The following is a 19,969-nucleotide window of genomic DNA, read 5'->3' as shown; positions in this document are numbered from 1 at the left end:
AATTTCAATATAGACATCCCTAAAAGTCGTGGCTAGTCGTAACTAACCACTGCTATTATAATAATAGCGGGTTATTATACTCATAATTTAAATGGAATTGAAGAATAGGCTACCATTTGAACAATTTAAAATTGACATTAAAACTGAATTGAAAATATATTTTCAATTAATTATCTAAATGTACAATGTTCTTTTTTCTCTATATATACTATATATTTTCTTTATATAACAAGTAGCCTACTCTTGTTTGTAGAATTTGCTTGGCAAATAATTAATTAAAATTGTTATTACACAGAAAAAGACACAATTAATCAAACCGTTGATTTTTTACATCGGGGCAAGCTGTCACAATGGATACAAATGTTTGTCAGTGAAGTTTTCTTGTGTTTTCTTGTGTACTCAACAGATAGGGCTACAGCAGCAACAACAACAAAAATAGGTTGATAGCCTACAATGAAAAGAGTTTTGAACAAGATGTTTAAAACCAACATCTAACGGTCACTGTGATATAGGCCTAGCCCTTGTGATACCCCTGATATCAGTCATGTTTATCATAGGCATTGTGTCCTACTGTAACATACACTCATGCATAGAGCGAATGAAGTAGGCTACAGTAAATAAACAAGAATGAGAGACCTTGAGGACTTTATGGATATGACCCCCTTTTTAAATAGACTACAGAGACTATGTGAGAGATAGAGGCTGATATGAGCTGAGAGGTTTTTCTTGGGTGACTGGAAACAAAGACGTGCTAATTATTGGCTTGTGATGAAACTACAGGAACACAATTCACGTTCTCAGTTTATATTTATATATAGGAATGCCTCCATCGCGCTATGATTGGATATGATCGGTTATGACTAAATTGGTTCGTTGCTACGCTAAATCCCGCCTCTTGTTTTCATGCGCGTGAGTCGGCCTAAATGAAGACGTTAATGAGAGCATTAATTAAAAAGTAAGTAAACAACTCATCCATTTAGATATCACCGCTTTATGTCACGTCAAAGTGTGTGGGGTGGGGGTTTAGTGATCAATCAGCTTGGGGAAAATTAAAGGTAAATTACCCTACATCGTGTGTCTGCATGTGACCTTGATGACTGCTGAAAATATGTTGACCATTAAAATGAAAAGCTAAACATTAGTTCACAAATAATATTGTTTAAATTGTTACTGCCTTTAGTTATTTTGGAATAAATGTAAACATGCGTATAACCACTAACTTGAATAAATATATGTAAAACAAAATAGTATTTTTTTATGTAGCCTAATGTTTATTTAACCAGGAAAATTAAGTATAACAGGGACATAAATTTAAATTTTATATAGGCTATACAAAAAAATGAGAGGACTTTGCCTCCACACCACTGGTGTGTGTGTGTGTGTGTGTGTGTGTGTGTGTGTGTGTGTGTGTGTGTGTGTGTGTGTGTGTGTGTGTGTGTGTGTGTGTGTGTGTGTGTGTGTGTGTGTGGCTTGGTTTATTATACATTGTGGGAACCGAATGTCCCCACAAGGATAGTAAAACCTGAGATCACCTCCATTGTGGGGACCAGCCAGCGGTCCCCATGAGGGGAATGGGTTAATAAACATACTAAATTATATATTTTTGAAAATGTAAAAATGCAGAATGTCTCCTGTGATGGGTAGGTTTAGGGATAGGGGCAGTGTAAGGGGATAGAATATACAGTTTGTACAGTATAAAAACCATTATGCCTATGGAATGTCCTCACAAGCATAGAAATGAAAAACTGTGTGTGTGTGTGTGTGTGTGTGTGTGTGTGTGTGTGTGTGTGTGTGTGTGTGTGTGTGTGTGTGTGTGTGTGTGTGTGTGTGTGAGAGAGACATATATAGGATATACATATGATGTAAACCATTTATTTTTGTTGCAAAGCAATGACAATAAGTCGTTTGAAAGTAAAGGACAACAGCCTAGTCATTTTGCTGCTTTCAGCGTTGAGTCGACGCTGTGTCAACAGTGGCCCCTAGCGGATACTGAGAGTAATCCACAAAGAGACAGTCGTATTTTGACGAGAGAAGGGTTAATCATTTGTAAGTTTTTAATGAAATCTTTTATTTACTTTAAAGTTATTTAAGATCCGCGAATGAACAATGGAACAATTTATCCCCCTAATTTATCCACCATAACTATAATTTAGTTATACAAGGATAATCACAGTTTTTCTTTTAAAGCACTATTAAACAAGTCATAAACAAGCACCTAAATAGCAGCTTAATAAGCATAATAAATCGTGTCTTAAGGAAACTCTATAGGTTTTTACAATGGTTAGCTGATTATTAGCTCAGTATAAACAATAGAAGTCATAGCAAGTCTGTCTGTGTGTGTCTGTGTGTGTGTGTCTGTGTGTCTGTGTGTGTGTGTGTGTGTGTGTGTGTGTGTGTGTGTGTGTGTGTGTGTGTGTGTGTGTGTGTGTGTGTGTGTGTGTGTGTGTGTGTGTGTGTGAGAGAGAGAGAGAGAGAGAGAGAGAGAGAGAGACAGAGAGAGACAGAGAGAGAGAGAGAGAGAGAGAGAGAGAGAGTTGTTCGAAAGCAGGTTTATTAAATAAGAGACTAAAAATATCTAATTTCACACATAAAAATGGCAAAACTTTAGGGTTAGGGTAGCATGTTGTTTAGCGCCTGCCACAAACATACCCCGTTCTCTTGTTTTAGTCCATGTGGCCATTGTACTGACTAAATAAGTAAGAAGTGCTTCAGGTGCCAAAAACAGGTGTTTAAAGATAGTGAGTGAGTGAGTGAGTGAGTGAGAGAGAGAGAGAGAGAGAGAGAGAGAGAGAGAGAGAGAGAGAGAGAGAGAGAGAGAGAGAGAGAGAGAGAGAGAGAGAGAGAGAGAGAGAGAGAGAGAGAGAGAGAGAGAGAGAGAGAGAGAGAGAGAGAGAGAGAGAGAGAGAGAGAGAGCGCTTTAGCCAAATTCAGACTCATCTACTCATTACACAGGACTGAGGTCTGCAGGTAAGCCACATACATTTACTCTTACTTTTCAATCATATATTGATCTATTAGATCAATCGAATTTGGTGGTCATTATAGATTGTATTATTTGTTACAATTCTAATGTGAATATAGATGTTATAGAGGATGTTGTACATTAAATAGGCTCCATCACAGTGGAGATTTTATAACCGCACAACTCATCGACCAAACAAAATAGCATTTTACACGTACAGACAAAAAAAAAGAGCATGAATAAACACAGGGGCTCTCAGACTCTCATAGATTACATAAAACTGTCAGCAACAATTTAATACTTAGTGAACATCTATTTGTATAAAGGACTTTTTATAGGACTTCTTCGAGTCCTAGAAATCTCTGCTTGTTAATGCATCTCATTGATTTTTGCCATATAAAAGCTTAACTAAAAGCTGGACTAAAAGCCTTGATGCCCATGAAGCATCTCTGATCCTGGTTGGGCTCTCTGCAGACTGATCTTATTTCTGGGGCAACATACTGGAGGTTCCAACCCCCCTGAAGATGTATGGCCTGTATTTGGAAGCGGTGAATGACTACATTAATGAATCATATGGAGAGGACGTATGGAGGCTAATCGAGGCCAGAGCGGAGATCCCGCACCTCAAATTTGTTCGCCTCCAGATGTACAAGTAAGTCCTGAAATTGCAGAGTCACATATCTAATTAATTAAGTGTCATAGATTGCATCTGGCTAATTTAACAATGCTTGTGTTTATTATTCCAGCGATAATCTGATCCTAAGATTGGCAAAGGCAGCTGGTGAGATTTTAGGAAAAACTCACGATGAGCTGATGTACGCTTTCGGGGTCTACATGGTCAAGCGGATAGGAAACTATGGCTATGAGAGGATCTTAAAGGTGATTTTCAAGGATGGTAGACTCTGACCCAACTTTTTTCAACATTGACAATAAGAAATTTTGCTTAAGCACCATCAGCATATTAAAATGATTTTCATTGAAACTGAAGACTGGAGGAATGATGCTGAGAATTCGGCTTCACCATTACAAGAATAAATTACATTTTACAATATATTAAAATAGAAAAGAGTCATTTAAAATGTTTATAATATTTCACAATATTACCGATTTTACTGTATTTTTGATCAAATAAATTCAGCTTTGATGAGCATAAGAGGTTTTAATAGTAAAATAAAACTATTTTAAATAAATAAATAAAAAAAATAAAAAAACGTCTTAGCCTATATTTAAAAAGAATTATGATTTATTCAATTCAATTCAATTCAAGTTTATTTGTATAGCGCTTTTCACAATACACATTGTTTCAAAGCAGCTTTACAGAAAATGCATTTCAAAAATATACATACAAAAATACAGTTAGTTAATCATGAAATTTAGGGCATAACATATCGCCGGCGTTGGGTCGTCTCTTCACAGGCGTCGGGGCATCTGAAGTCTCCATGAGAGGCTGGATACATAACTGGAGCTGACAAACTCTATTTGAGTTATCTCGGGACAGGCGTCCCGAGATAACAACAAAAAAGGCAGATGGGAAATAATTAGCGTAGCTGCTGTTCTTAATATGAATGTATTTGATCTGATTTAACTGTAGTATAAAAGGTATGAGATGCATCATGTGAATGCTTGGCTAAAGAGATGCGTCTTTAATCTAGTTTTAAACTGGGAGAGCGAGTCTGAGCCTCGGACAGTATCAGGAAGGCTATTCCAGAGTTTAGGAGCTAGATGTGAAAACGCCCTCCCTCCTTTAGTGGACTTAGATATCCTAGGTACGACCAGAAGCCTCGAATTTAGCGATCTTAAAGAGCGCGATGGAATATATGGCGATAGAAGATCTCTTAAATACACAGGAGCTAAACCATTTAGGGCTTTATAGGTCAGTAACAATACTTTGTAATTGATACGGAACTTAATAGGTAACCAGTGTAGAGATGATAAAATTGGTGTTATATGATCATATTTTCTTGACCTAGTAAGAACTCTAGCAGCTGCATTTTGGACTAACTGTAGCTTGTTTACTGAGGATGCAGGACAACCAGCTAATAGAGCATTACAGTAATCTAGTCTCGAGGTCATGAATGCATGAACTAACTTTTCTGCATCAGAAACTGATAGCATATTACGTAGCTTAGCAATGTTTCTAAGGTGGAAAAAGGCTGTTCTTGTGACATTTGAAATATGATTTTCAAAAGACAAGTTGCGGTCTAGTATAACACCCAGGTCTTTTACTGTAGAGGATAAAGTAACAGGACGTCCATCTAGATTAAGGTTGTATTGTAAGAGGTTTTGTGGGCAGTTTTTTGGACCAATCAGTAGTACCTCCGTTTTATCTGAATTTAATAGAAGAAAATTACACGTCATCCAATATTTTATATCTTTAACACACTCTGTCATTTTAGATAATTTAGTGTTATCATCTGGTCTAGATGAAATATATAATTGAGTGTCATCAGCATAACAGTGGAAACTTATTCCATGTTTTCTTATAATATTACCAAGTGGCAGCATATAAATTGAGAATAGCAGGGGGCCTAATACAGATCCCTGCGGCACTCCATAATTTACTGACGTTATCTTTGATTTTTCCCCATTTAAATGGACAAAATGGTAACGGTCTGATAGGTACGATCTAAACCAGCTTAATGCCTGTCCCTGAACACCAGTGTAATTTTGAAGTCGATCTAAGAGTATTTTATGATCTATAGTGTCAAACGCAGCACTAAGATCGAGTAAAACTAGTATTGAGATACAGCCTTGGTCAGAAGCTAAAAGTAAATCATTTGTAATTTTAACCAGCGCAGTTTCTGTGCTATGATGTGGCCTGAATCCTGACTGAAACTTTTCATAGATATCGTTTTCTTGCAAGAAAGAGCACAATTGAGCGGACACAACTTTTTCTAGTATTTTAGACATAAATGGAAGATTTGAAATGGGTCTGTAATTTGCTAGGTTATTTGGATCTAATTGTGGTTTCTTAATAAGAGGTTTTATAACTGCCAGCTTGAATGTTTTTGGAACATGTCCTAAAGATAGAGACGAGTTAATAATATTGAGAAGAGGCTCTTCCACTACAGGTAACACTTCTTTCAGTAGTTTAGTGGGTATTGGATCTAATAAACATGTTGTTGGTTTAGATGCAGTGATAAGTTTATTTAGCTCTTCCTGTCCTATAGTTGTAAAGCGCTGTAGTTGTTCTTGAGGGGCGATAATTGAGGCTGAATCATAAGACGCTGTCAAAGATTGTACATTTACAATTGTGTTTCTGATGCTTTCTATTTTCTCAGTGAAGAAATTCATGAAATCATTACTATTAAAATGTAACGGAATATTTTGTTCAGGTGATGTCTGTTTATTTGTTAATCTAGCCACGGTGTTAAATAAAAACCTTGGATTGTTTTGGTTATTTTCTATTAGTTTGCGGAGATGCTCAGACCTGGCTGCTTTTAGAGCCTTTTTATAACGTGACATACTGTCTTTCCACGCGATTCTAAAGACCTCTAAATTAGTTTGTTTCCATTTGCGCTCTAAGTTACGAGTTTCTCTCTTGATAACATGCGTAGCACTGTTGTACCATGGTGCTTTAGTTTTCTCTCTAACCTTTTTTAATCTAATTGGTGCAACAGTTTCTAATGTACTAGAGAAAATGGTGCTCATACTGCTAGTCATTTCCTCTAGTTCCTCTGTTTGTTTGGGTTCACTGAGGAGCGGAGATAGATCAGGTAAGCTATTCAAGAATCTATCTATAGTGGTTGGAAGGATTGTTCTGCCTGGTCGATAACGTGGCGCAACATGACACATTTCAGCCGTACGTAGTATGCAAGTTACCATGTAATGATCAGTGACATCATCACTTTGCGGTATAATATCTATATCGGTTGGATCGGTTCCATATGATATAATTAAATCTAGAGTATGATTAAGACGATGAGTGGGACCACTAACGTTTTGCTTGACCCCAAAGGAGTTTAATAAATCTGTAAACGCAGCTCCTAACGCATCATTTGTGTTATCAACGTGTATGTTGAAATCTCCAACAATTATTGCCTTATCGGCATTGACCAATAGATCTGAGAGAAAATCTGCAAACTCTTTTAGGAAATCAGCGTAAGGCCCTGGCGGTCTATATACGGTAGCCAAGGCTAGAGATAATAGGGATTTCTTTCTTACATCTAGGAGCGTAACATTTAGAACAAGTACTTCAAACGAATTAAACCTGTGGCCTGTTTTCTGAGTAACATTAAGAATATCTCTATAGATTGTTGCAACACCGCCGCCACGACCAATCAGACGGGGCTCATGCTTATAACCGTATCCTGGTGGAGTGGACTCATTAAGACCGAAATAATCATTTGGTTTAAGCCAGGTTTCAGTAAGGCAGAGTACATCAAAGCTATTATCAGTGACCATTTCATTTACAATAACCGCCTTAGGTGTAAGCGATCTAATGTTTAGAAGACCTAGCTTTAGAAATTGTTTTTGTTCACTAATATTGAGATTTTCTGGTTTAATCACAATTAGATTTTTCTTAGATCCTGCAGTAGATTTATTGTTTGGCCTCACTAAACGAGGAATAGACACAGTTTCTATATAGTGTTCTACACTGGTACTTATATCAATTAATTTGGGACAGCAAAGAATGTGATTTGGACTTTGACTTACTAGTCATATGGTGTGTAACGTCTTGGAGATGTTGTCCGACAGAACAGCCGCTCCGATTCTGCTGGGGTGCAGGCCATCAGCACGGTAGAGCCTAGGTCGCTCCCAAAACAGATTCCAATTATTTACAAAGAGCAGTCTCTGTTCATTACACCATGACATCAACCATTCATTTAGTGCAAACAATCTACTGAACCTTTCTTGTCCTTGTCGGTACGTGGGAAGCGGTCCAGACACGACGATCTTTGCTTCAGGCGATGTTCTGCGTACCGTCTCGATCAGGCTCCTGTAGTCCCTCTTCAGAACCTCCGTCTGCCGCAGCCTGATGTCGTTCACCCCCACGTGCAGCACGACAGCTCCGACGCGCTCGTCACCGTTCAGGATCTCGGGGACCTGCGCAGCGACATCGAGAACACGAGCACCAGGAAAGCAGTGAGTGCGCACCATACCTTTACCTGAGGTAGCGCGGACATGCCGGACCATGGAACTGCCGATGATCACAGCGTCGTCGCGTTCCGTCTCGCGAAGAGGGGAGAAGCGGTTCCGGGTGGAGATCTCGAAGACCGGGAGGGGCGGAGAGGTCCTTGCTCTGGTCCTGGCTCGTGTCTTCCGCTGTGGCATCATCCAGGGTCCATGGTGCTGTGTCGGTGTCGGGGTAAACGAAACCAGGGGTGCTCGGGTCCTGTGCAGAGAAATACACGGAGTAGAGGAGGCCGGAGTCGAAAAGTTACCAACCACTGACTTGTGAGCATCGGCGCGTGATGCTTCAAGCGCTGATCGTCGGTCTCGCAGCTCGGCCTGCCTCCCCAGCAGATCACGGATCTGCTTCTCCACGGACTCCAGCTCCAACCGCACCGAATGCAGCTCAAACGTGTCCTCACCTGCACTCAGAGGTAGACACACATCCGATATATTCGCCATTATGACAGATGAACAATAAATTAGCAGTGATGCTACCAATATCACTACTAATTTAGGACTGAAATCATGGATAGAACCCGTATCCTTCCAGTGATTCGAGTGTAAATAAGACGGTCGATAGGCGAGACCACGCGTGCAAATGCTAGCGGGCTAACTTAACGTTAGAGATAGTAACGGAAGTTCGGAAAGTTGGATATAACCAGCGATATCAAAGCAATCCGATTGTTTTTTTATAGAGAGTAACGTTAGTATCGGAGATATGTTCACATGCTCACAAACTAACAGTTAAGCGATTCGAAACACAAACTCCAAACACAACCAAAGCGGTTCGAACACAGACACAAACTTCAAACACAAACAGAGCGATTTCAGTGATTCGAGTGTAAATAATACGGTCGATAGGCGAGGCCACGCGTGCAATGCTAGCGGGCTATCGTTAGAGATAGTAACGGAAGTTCGGAAAGTTGGATATAACTAGCGATATCAAAGCAATCCGATTGTTTTTTATAGAGAGTAGTATCGGAGATATGTTCACACGCTCACAAACTAACGTTAACAGTTAAGCGATTCGAACAAACTCCAAACACAACCAAAGCGGTTCGACCACAGACACAAACTTCAAACACAAACAAGCGATTCGAAGCACAAGCACAAACACAAACTTCAAACACAACAAGCGATTCGAAGCACAAGCACAAACTTCAAACACAACAAGCGATTCGAAGCACAAGCACAAACTTCAAACACAACAAGCGATTCGAAGCACAAACACAAACTTCAAACACAACAAGCGATTCGAAGCACAAGCACAACACAAACTTCAAACACAACAAGCGATTCGAAGCACAAGCACAAACACAAACTCCAACACAAACAGAGCGATTTCAGTGATTCGAGTGTAAATAAGACGGTCGATAGGCGAGGCCACGCGAGCAATGCTAGCGGGCTAAGTTATCGTTAGAGATAGTAACGGAAGTTCGGAAAGTTGGATATAACTAGCGATATCAAAGCAATCCGATTGTTTTTTATAGAGAGTAGTATCGGAGATATGTTCACACGCTGGAAAAATAGAAAATGCTCGTTTCTAAATTAGTGTAAAGAACAAAATCAACGATTTATGAATCAAGTCGACGGAGCTTCAAACACAAACACAGCGCTCACTCGCGACCATCTTATTTTTCTAATAAGATTTATTGTAATATCATTAAAAAAAGCAAAATCTCACCAACCTCAAACTTTTTTTAATGATAGTTTATGACATTGTTCTTCTATTTCTCTTTACTGGGCTTTTCTCAATGGACAATTGTATAATTGTACACATTTTACATAGCTTTAAAATCTCTTTTAAATGTCTTTGTCTCAGGTACTTGGGCGCAATGTACGAGATTTCATCAATGAGCTGGATAACCTGCATGAGACGAGTACTTCCGTTTCTCCTTCCCAAAAGTCCAGCCTCCCAGTTTCTGTGTAGAGGAAGAATGTGAGACAAGTCTTACCCTGCACTACCGTTCAACAAGGAAAGGATTCACACAGTTTGTCAAAGGTATTAGTGCAACTGTAAGTGTAGAGCGTATATTGTATTCAGACCAGCAGCACGACTGCAAGTGTGACATTGATTTTAAACAACAGTTCAATAAACAACAAATCAATATCATACACTCAGACACAGTATTGGCAGTTACTTCATAAAAAAAACAAAAAAAAACAAAGCAGATTTAAATATTGGGCAACAGAAAGTGATGTTTCGCTCCTGAACGAATCGCTTGGAAGAATGATTATATCATATGATTCACATATAAGTTGCTTGTTTCATTCCTAAATGAAATAAATCAGAACCAATTGGTTTAGTAGCCTGTTGCCACCTACTGGCGTAACAATGTAACCTGAAGAATGAGTCACCAGTAATGCAAAGTCAAGGCACAGAATTAACTTTTTACAATAATATGAAGTACAGGCCAAGTATTAAGATTTCAGCCTGATTACACTAAGTAACAACTAATATAATTTACATCCAAAAACTGTACATCTGAGACAAATTGTTTCCTACTGAGCCTCCTTACATTTGCTTAATAAATCTCTAGCCCCTTTCACACAGAGATTCCAGAAAATACACGGATAATTTGTCCCAGGATTGTTTGATTTTGGTTCATTCACACTACCAGTGATTTTCCCGGGATCTGTGAGTGTGTTCACACACATCCCGGTAAGATCCCGTAAAGACATGTGACGTCAGGATGAGACGTGTAACGTACGCATTGAAAACATGTACACTAACGCATCGCATACCGTTCCACAAAACTGGCGAACGATCTCAGCTTCAGCGCGGATAGTATGGAGCTCCCTGGTCTCTGCTTCGTTCCAGTTTGCAGAAATGTTTTCGTTCTTTCTTTGTTGATGACGAACACAAACTTTCTTCTAAAAGCAAAAGAGTTGCGCGATGGCATGTGCGTCATCACTACGACACACCCCTTATGGCATTGATTCTGGCTTTTGGCTGTCTTTTTTGGCTGCCTTTTGGCCCTGGCTCACACAGGGCGCGTTCCGGGACTGATCCCAGTGTTGTGCCAAATTATTACCCCCCTAGCATTGGTAGGTTTAGGATTAGTTGTGGGGGAGGGGTTAGGATTAGGGGTGGGGTTAGGATTAGGCAATCAGGTAACTGACTTCAACGAGGGGTAATAATTTGGCAGGGGGTCAAAATTCGGCACAACACCGGCAATGTTACTAGGTCCCCAACACGGGATCGATCCCGGCATCAATCCCGGGACGTGTTTGCGTTCACACAGAAGGCACTCTGACAATTTCGCGGCAATTTCCCGGGATCAACGCGCTGTGTGAAAGGGGCATCTGTTTTATACATCATTTACTGAATTAAAAGTTACCATATTAACAGGATGAGCATAATGGTGACCTCTGCATGCGGGCTTTCTGAAACTGCAATCCTGCATATTAAAATTCTTGAGAGATGCGCAACATTATTATTAAATAATGATCTCAAAGTGAAGTTTCGATAATTGAGATGTGGTAAAATAATGTTTGACTAGATCTTACACAATAAAAGCTGGTCAGCCAAAGTGTTAAAATAAATAAAAAGTCTGTTGGCTCCTCTGTAGGGCAGCTCTCTCAAGTGGGTCGACAGTTTTACAACACAGACATTGAGGTGGAGATTCTGTCCAAAGAGGAAACAGAGAAAATGACATATGTGGTAAGAGTCCAAACAGACGAGACATTTACTTTCCTCTGTATACACAAACCCAGCTCAGTTATTCTTTATTTCTCACATTTCTGATCTTCTCACTCTGTCTCTGAAGGTGTACAAGATGAATTTTGACAACGCTGCGTTTAAGCACCGCATGCCCCAGCAGAAAACAGCTCCAGGCTATGAGAAACTGCCCATGAAGAGAGGAATCTTTTTTGACATGTTCCCCTTCAGCGTGATATTCCGTAGGGACATGACCATGTATCGGATCGGAGACGGTTTGAAAGAGGTGTTTTCTGATCTGCAGGGTAAAAAGGTCAATGAAGAGTTTACCCTGGTGCGACCCATGCTGGAATTCAGCTGGGATAATGTGAGTGAACTGGAGGGTTGGAGAATAGATCCAAAGCAGCATAAAAGTAACAACCAACAACTGAGGCGTTTAAAAAAAAGGTTTATGCTTTCTTTTCATGCTCTTGGCATTTGTGTCCAGAAAATGTGCTTTGTTGGTGTGTGCTCTTTCAGATCTACACCCACCTCAACAATGTGTTTGAACTGGTGTCTAAGGCTGTGGTGGAGAGCAAACAGAAGGTCAACATCCCTAAACTCAACAAAGAAGAACCAGAGGAGAAAGAGGAGAGTGAAAAACCTAAAAAAGAAGAGCGAGGTACAGTGCTTATTCTGTTTTAGTTTAAAAAAATTACACTCACTGTGAGGTAAAAATCTGTGGAAATCTGCAGAATAGATTATATTAGGGTCAAATACGTAACATAAGTTATCACGTTAAATAAAAATAATTGGAGTGAGTGACGCTATACAGTCAAGCAAAGGTCAGCAAGAAATAGATATTTTAGAGAAATGAATGCTTTATTGTTCATTCGATTAAATCGATCAAAAGTTACAGTATCTATTTTTACAATAGATTATTTTTGAAGAAATGTATTGGCTTTTGCCTAAATTAATCATTTTCAATATTTATAAGTGACACTCACATTTTTAGAACCATTAAATTGAAACTTTTCTTGAAAATGGTATAAAGAAGTTTCTAAATCATATGAAGCAAACATGAACACGTTGAGTACATTTCTAAAACTTGGCATGTGTTTTAAACTAGATTTTTTTTAAAGATTTGTCCTTTACCAAGACACAGGGAAAACCGGGGAGACAATAAGTTCAAAACCAGAAATAACTTGTAACAAATGCAGTGTGACAACATACAAGACTTCACAATGAGTGACTGAATAAACAGGGTTTATATAGACTGAGTTAACAAGGGTAATGACATACAGGTGATCAAACAATAATGAGTCCAGGCAATGGGTTATGGGAAGTGTAGTTCATGATGGGAAAGCCAAGGAGACGGGAGGAGTGCCCTCTAGTGGAAATCAAGGGCACTCCAGCTGGTGGATGTAATGCATCGAACCATCTAGCCTCTACACGGATTAAAGCAGATAATGTCCTAAACCATCTCATTCTGACTTCTGTCCCTGTCCCTCTGCTGTTCTCTCAGGCATTAAAGGGATGGAGTAAATTAATGGGATAGATCAGGAATACAGCGGCACTCTGACTCAGTACAACACCTCGGCTAATTCTGGAAGAGAGAGGACATCGAGCTGCTGGCTTTTCAGACTGTCACCGGTTAGACACATTACAGAAAAGTGATGCTCTGAATGAGCTCCACTGGCATCTTTCTAGACATAGTTTTATGCTTTTGGAAAATATTCAAGAAAAGAACACTTCTGTGGCATAACTCTGATCCAAGACAACAATGAGAAATTATATAGTCAATGAGATTAAAAGCATTTTCAACGTGTTTTGGGAACCTCAGAAAGTGCCTCTAGTCTTGATCATCCAATGGAATCCAAATCTTCTGACTATGCAGTGAAAAATTCAACTTCTCTCTTGTTCAGGTAAGTGCAGTGAAACCATATTTGAAGACATGCGGGAGCCCCCTAAAAAGCCTCTCCACCTCAAGGGCCAGATGAAGTACGTCCCTCAGTGGGACTCCCTCATCTTTCTAGGAACTCCCATGTAAGCTTTCATATTCTCACACATTTACAACATTGTAGTCTGAGCTAATGGAAAACATTAGTTCGGTTATTGCCGCATAAAACTGACAACGGACTATATACTATATTATCGTAGCTTTTTTTAGTCATTATTTAGTTTGAAATGACCATTTTCCATTCTCTCTCTGACCTCTGAGAATTAAACAGGTTCTAAACTGGGGGGTTTTTCAGGATCCAGTTTTTACATTGAATACAAAAGCAACAAACATACTTAAAAACAAGCTTATTGTAAATAAAAAGTTACTAAATTACTTTAAATTTGCTAAGCCCATTTATTTTACTATCTTGACAATGCACAATTATATAGGTTATTTCCCCCCGCTGCCCATGTCCCGATCAGAACAGACCTACCAATTGGGTAGTACTTTCTTGAAAAAAAAAATCCTTTAATCCTCACTTGTTTGGCTTATGCTACTCTGAGCAATGCCTGAACTTTGTATTTTGAGCACTTCTTGCGTTATTTTTGCCTCTTCACGATGACTCGCTTGCTGTTACAGTCCTCAGTTGTAAGTCGCTTTGGATAAAAGCGTCTGCTAAATGACTAAATGTAAATGTACCAATCTTTAGTTTTCCATGAGCCCTTTAAAATGTGTGGGAATAAGTCTACAATTGTCAGATCTGTCTGTAGAAACAGTTAACTGCAGAAAAAAAGCTGTTTTTCTAAAAAGATTACAGTTACATATGTTGTAGTCTTTATTAAAACATATTCTCCTTTGTACAGTATTGAGACAGTGGAGGATATGATAAAAATGGGTGTTTACGTCAATGATTTAAACCTGCACGACTCGAGCAGGGAGCTCATCCTGGCTGGAACACAGCAATCAGCCGAGCTGCAACTGGCACTTGACCAGGTATAAATGTCACACTGATGCCACGAGCCCAAAATCCCATCCTTAAAGAGACACATTTTTATTTAAAATGCAGGAGTTACAGTATGTAGCAGAATTTCCATTATGGACTGACTCAAGTCTATTAAGCCAATTATTAAACTGAGTCTGTCGTTAATGCATCTAGAAATGACAGGCCGATCTCTGACTGTGCCTCCTACAGGAGCAGCAGAAATATGCACAGCTGCAGGAGATCATTAAAAAGCTGGACGAGGAGAAGAAGAGAGGAGACTCCCTGCTGTACGCCATGATACCCAAAGCAGTGGCGGACCGACTGCGCAAGGGAATCACAGCCCTGGAGACATGTCAGGTACACACAAACCCAACCATTAAACACACTTCTAAACACAATACAACAAAATTTAAATGAATTTATTTCACTTAGTATAGACTGACCATTGAGATCAAAATCTCAAGAGGGTTAATGAAATACGATGAAAAGCACTTTATTTTTTCCTCTAGTGCTGTCCTGCTGTTATTGAAAGCGCAGTTCTTGATCTGTTATCTCTCTCCAGGTGTTCCCAGACGTGACCATCCTGTTCAGCGATGTGGTGAAGTTTAATGAGATCTGTATTCACATCAGCCCCATGCAGGTGGTGGACATGCTAAACGAGATCTACATCGTTTTTGACACACTCAGCGAGAAGCACAATGTTTATAAGGTAACATAAGGAACTCCAAAAAAAAGGCAACTTTTCCACTGACATGTGTTTTGACATAAAAGACCTTCAAAACAATCCTCCATTTTTTTTTTACAAGGGAGGCACGATATATTTCACTACAATATCGGTTATCGCCCTAAATAAGATTTAGGATTTTTATAATCTAATATTGGCAATAGCTATTTCTATTTTAATATGTAAAATTTAAAAATGGAAGTCATCATACTCCAGTCTTCAGTGTCACATGATCAGTAATCATTCTACTGATTTGCTAAAGAAACATTTCTTATATTTTTCAAAATTCCAAAAGAACAACGTTTATTTAAAATATGTTGTATCATTATATGTATCAATTTAATGTATCCTTGCTGAATGAAAAAAATTATTTGCTTCTTTTTTGTTTATCGTACTGACCCCAAACTTTTGAATAGAAGTATTTATAATATTTGGCAAATCTCAAAATGAATAACAATTTATTCGACTGTACATAAAAAAAAATGAATAGCTTTAATATCAACCATGGCCTAAAAATAATGTTTGATGTAAATATTGGTAAATACCAGAACATATCAGCTAGCTTGGTGGTCTCTGCCAGAATTTTTATATATCTATGCATCCCTATTTTTTACTAAAACGTTCTCATTTCTAATTAAGTACGGTACCTTTCATCTTTATTGTCATTATTAAAGCCCTTCAAATTGAGTGTGTAATGAAACTCCAGCTAATGCTTTTGCTCACTCAGGTGGAGACCATTAGGGATGCCTACATGGTGGTGGCAGGTGTGCCCAATAAAACCACATTTCATGCCCACCACATCTGTGACATGGCTCTAGATATGTTGAGCTCAATTGATCACCTAAAAGACCCCTCCACCGGGGACAACATCCAGATCCGTGTTGGTAGGTGCACCCGGACTCACGCAGTGTCCCATGCATAACAAAAAACAACCCTTTCATCTGATGTATTCATAATTTATATGCGTGCCACACAATGTAAGAACATGATTTACACATTTTAAACTCTTCATGCTCCAGCTAAAGGCTTTTGTGTTGGTCTTCACACAGGCATTCACTCTGGAATGGTGGTGGCAGGGGTGGTGGGTCTGAAAATGCCCAGGTATTGTCTGTTTGGAGACACTGTGAACACGGCTTCTCGGATGGAGTCAAATGGCGTGGTGGGCCACTTTCTTATGCTGTGCTGAGACTAAAGATGAACAGCCTCAAATAACTAAACTGTCTTATCATGAAATAAATAATGAGTGATTTTTAATGATATTTTACAGGGAATACAGTTAATTAAAAAGCTAATTTTACTCTCTCTTATGCTAAGGGCATGCAAATCCACATCAGTCAAACCACCAAAGACCATCTGGAGCATGAGCCGTACATCATTGAGGAACGTGGAAAGATTGAAGGTACTACAGTACATAATTATCATCACCAACATCTTCATTATCAACAATGTTATGCATGTTAAAACTTTCAAAACTATGTACACCAATAAAACATTTGTTTTTTTATGGTCACCGAGACTGCATTTATTTGAGCAAAAATACAGTAAATATAATTATTGTGAAATATTATAATAATTTTAAATAACTGTTTTCTATTTTAATATATTTATATTAAATGTAATTTATTCCTTTGATGGCAAAGCTGAATTTTTGGTGTCACGTGATCCTTCAGAAATCATTCTAATATGCTGATCTGGTGCTCAAGTAACATCACTTATTATTACGATTGTTGAAAACAGTTGTGCTGCTTAATATGTTTTTAGAAATCGTGATACAAAAAAAAAAGTCAAGATTCTTTGATCAAAAGAACAGGACAGTCACTTTTGATCAGTTCAATGCATCCTTTCTGAATAAAAGTATTCAATACTTTTAAACAAAAATCTTAATGACCCTAAATTTTCAATGGTATATATTAGGGTTCACAAACATAACATAGCATAACATAGTCCGGGTCTAAAAATGTATATTAGAGCCACAGTTTAATCCAAGACTTCCATAGACCAAAGTCTTGCCCAAAAACAGTTGCATTCAACAATATAAATGCTCAACCCTATCCATTGTGTAGTAAAACATGTATTAGCCTATTTAAATGGCTTAATATCATGTAAGTGTACATGACTGTAAGTGTAACGGAGGCGTAAAGAGCTGTGCGAGTAAACCTCACTTCCCTAGCCTCAAGAGTCGCACTTTTTTGGAGTATGACATTATAATTCTTATACCACAAGCAAATAAAGTGGTGTGAAATCAACTGTAATCCCTCTTGATTCAGGGTAAAGGTTATATGAAGACATACTGGCTGAAGGGAAAGCGAGATCTGTCATTTAAGACTCCAGCAGAGCTCAGATACAGCAATCAGCAGAAGGACTCAGAGGACAGAAGCTCAAATGGGTGAGTTTGGAAAAACACAAGTCAAAGCACAACAACTTCTACACTGCTGAAAAAAGACCAGAATTCTAGTAGGTTTACACAACTTAGCTGGTGAAACTGGTTGAAAAGCATCATGGCTGACCAAGGATTAGAGGGGACACTAGCATACCAGCAAACACAAAACATAATGCAGGTAGCTGGTTTTGCTGGTAAGCGAATGTCTTTCACTTCATATTCTCTGCCGTTTATAATGAATCATGTTGATGCCTCAAACATGATTATATGATTTACCTGTCATAGGCCTTTCAATTCATCATGTTTTTCCATCTTCCAGAAAAATATCCTGACAGAATGCTTAACAGTTGTGTTTCTGTCTTCCATCTTAAATGTAATTTCGTTCAGGTCCACTTGCACCAACAGCAAACATTCCCCATCAAACCTGAACACCCCCAATGAGGAGCAGGCTGAGGGCAAGCCCACTCCCACTGACATGCCCCCTGACGCCCTACCAGCACTAGAGGGCGCTCCAGACCCAAACACATTCACCAATGAGTCCCAGCAGGACAAAGAACATGTTAAAAAGACAAAGAATAACAAAAAAGAGAAGGTAGAAAATGCTTTGGGTAATGCGCAGGATAACACTCCGCCTGCTGGTGGCCAGGAGAATGCAGCTACAGAGCTTCACAACAAAAAGCACCGTTTCAGAAGCCAGTACTCACGATTACCAGCGAACCTCCCCATGCGAAGCACAGCCTGCAATTTGCTGTAAATATCCAGGGGGAGATTTATAAAATAGTACTTATTATTTTAGTGAATCTTTCCTGGTTGAATTTTAAAAGCAAATTTGGGGAATAAATCTGGTGAATAATGCTGACTGTGGTACATAAATCTTATTTTTCATGCAGACTTCTTAGATATCTTCTTAATGTCAAGATAAGTTATTTCTTAGTGTCAAAACAAAATACTGGTAACTATGCCATGATGTATCTGGATCACAATTTGACAGTAAATCGAAAATAAGAGAGGATGTCCATAGTGTAGTTTGGCTGCTACTTCCTCTTTAAAAAGTTTGAATAACTGTATTTGAATGTTTTATTTAAAGTAACAGATGTGATATATTAAAATCAATCTATTGAGTATATAAGAACATTTGCATGTACAGTTACAACATTTATGTTAAACTTTAGAGAGGTTCACTACAGTTCTAACAGTGAGTTTGTTGTATATCTAAAATGTTAAATGTAATTGTTTTCAGTTTACGTTTGAATTCATTGTTTGATGAGCACTGTAAAATTGCCATGAAACGCATACTTTGCTTAGAGAGCAGACATATCAGATAGTCTCAAGTGACCTAAATAAAGCATGTTAACACATTCACCCGAAGACATACACCTACGTTCAGACAGGCCTAAACACACACACACACACACACGTAAACAAAAGGAGATAGCAGATAAACAAGGAAACTAACACTAGCATCATACTAAGAACGTGAGGCATTTCCTTTGCCATAAGTTCATTGTTACTGTCAAGTAAGTCTGCTTAGACTCAAAAAAGGAAGAACACAAATGATATAAGAAAATGTAACAGAAATCTGAAAATGTGTTGATCCTGATCAAACGTTTTTTGTCTTTTTTATCAGATTAAGATGGTCATGACATTTACATTATCACAAAGTAAGTTAAATTCATCAAACTGTACTGGATACTCATTGCTTTATCTCTGAAACACATTACACATTCGCACACACACACACACACACAACATGTCAGATATCATTCAGCGATAAAGAGGAAGCCATCAGGAAACCACTTAAGCGACACTTCCTGTCTGTTGCCTTGGAGACGAGCTTAATTCTTACTTTAGCCGAACGCTCTTAGCTTTGCAGAAAAACACAGATGTCATGTTTTCAGCCTCAATCTCACAACTGGAAGAGAAAGCTTTTGTAACTTAAGAATTCAGTTGACAGACCTATACTACAGATTGTAAACAACACTTTTATTTTAAGAGTCGAGCCATATGCATCGATTCATTTTAGTCCATTATTATATGCATTAGGGCTTAATTCCAGATGGTTTCCATTCAGATAGCAGGCAGATAAGCAGCCAGTTTTAGTATGGACATTACCAATGCACAGACATTAGCCCTGAGGGAGTCTCGCTATGACACAGGACCAATTAATTGTACAGCAATTTCTAATGTTTGTGAATAAACAATGAAGTTTGCATAAGAAAAGGGC

At 38.6% G+C, this 19,969-nt stretch overlaps 1 protein-coding gene across 1 annotated transcript; it reads left to right on the top strand.

Moving 5' to 3' along the window:
• Positions 1-747: 747 nt before the first annotated feature.
• Positions 748-19,960, top strand: LOC307005238 (soluble guanylate cyclase 88E-like). Its single transcript, XM_079625161.1, is given in 20 exon segments — positions 748-955; positions 3,437-3,614; positions 3,709-3,841; positions 9,900-9,953; positions 9,956-10,079; positions 11,650-11,741; positions 11,848-12,105; positions 12,258-12,399; positions 13,243-13,259; positions 13,263-13,328; positions 13,331-13,370; positions 13,643-13,763; positions 14,523-14,652; positions 14,852-14,998; positions 15,204-15,350; positions 16,093-16,249; positions 16,415-16,524; positions 16,680-16,772; positions 17,633-17,751; positions 18,133-19,960. Coding segments are annotated over 19 exon segments (2,445 nt in total). The 5' UTR covers positions 748-955; positions 3,437-3,486; the 3' UTR covers positions 18,500-19,960.
• The last annotated feature ends 9 nt before the right edge of the window (positions 19,961-19,969 follow it).

The sequence above is a fragment of the Phoxinus phoxinus genome (genome assembly GCF_949152265.1).
Source record: "Phoxinus phoxinus genome assembly, chromosome: 10".
Taxonomy (NCBI): domain Eukaryota; kingdom Metazoa; phylum Chordata; class Actinopteri; order Cypriniformes; family Leuciscidae; genus Phoxinus; species Phoxinus phoxinus.
The sequence above is the reverse complement of the archived record's forward strand: the minus strand, read 5'-3'. Positions and strand labels throughout refer to the sequence as shown.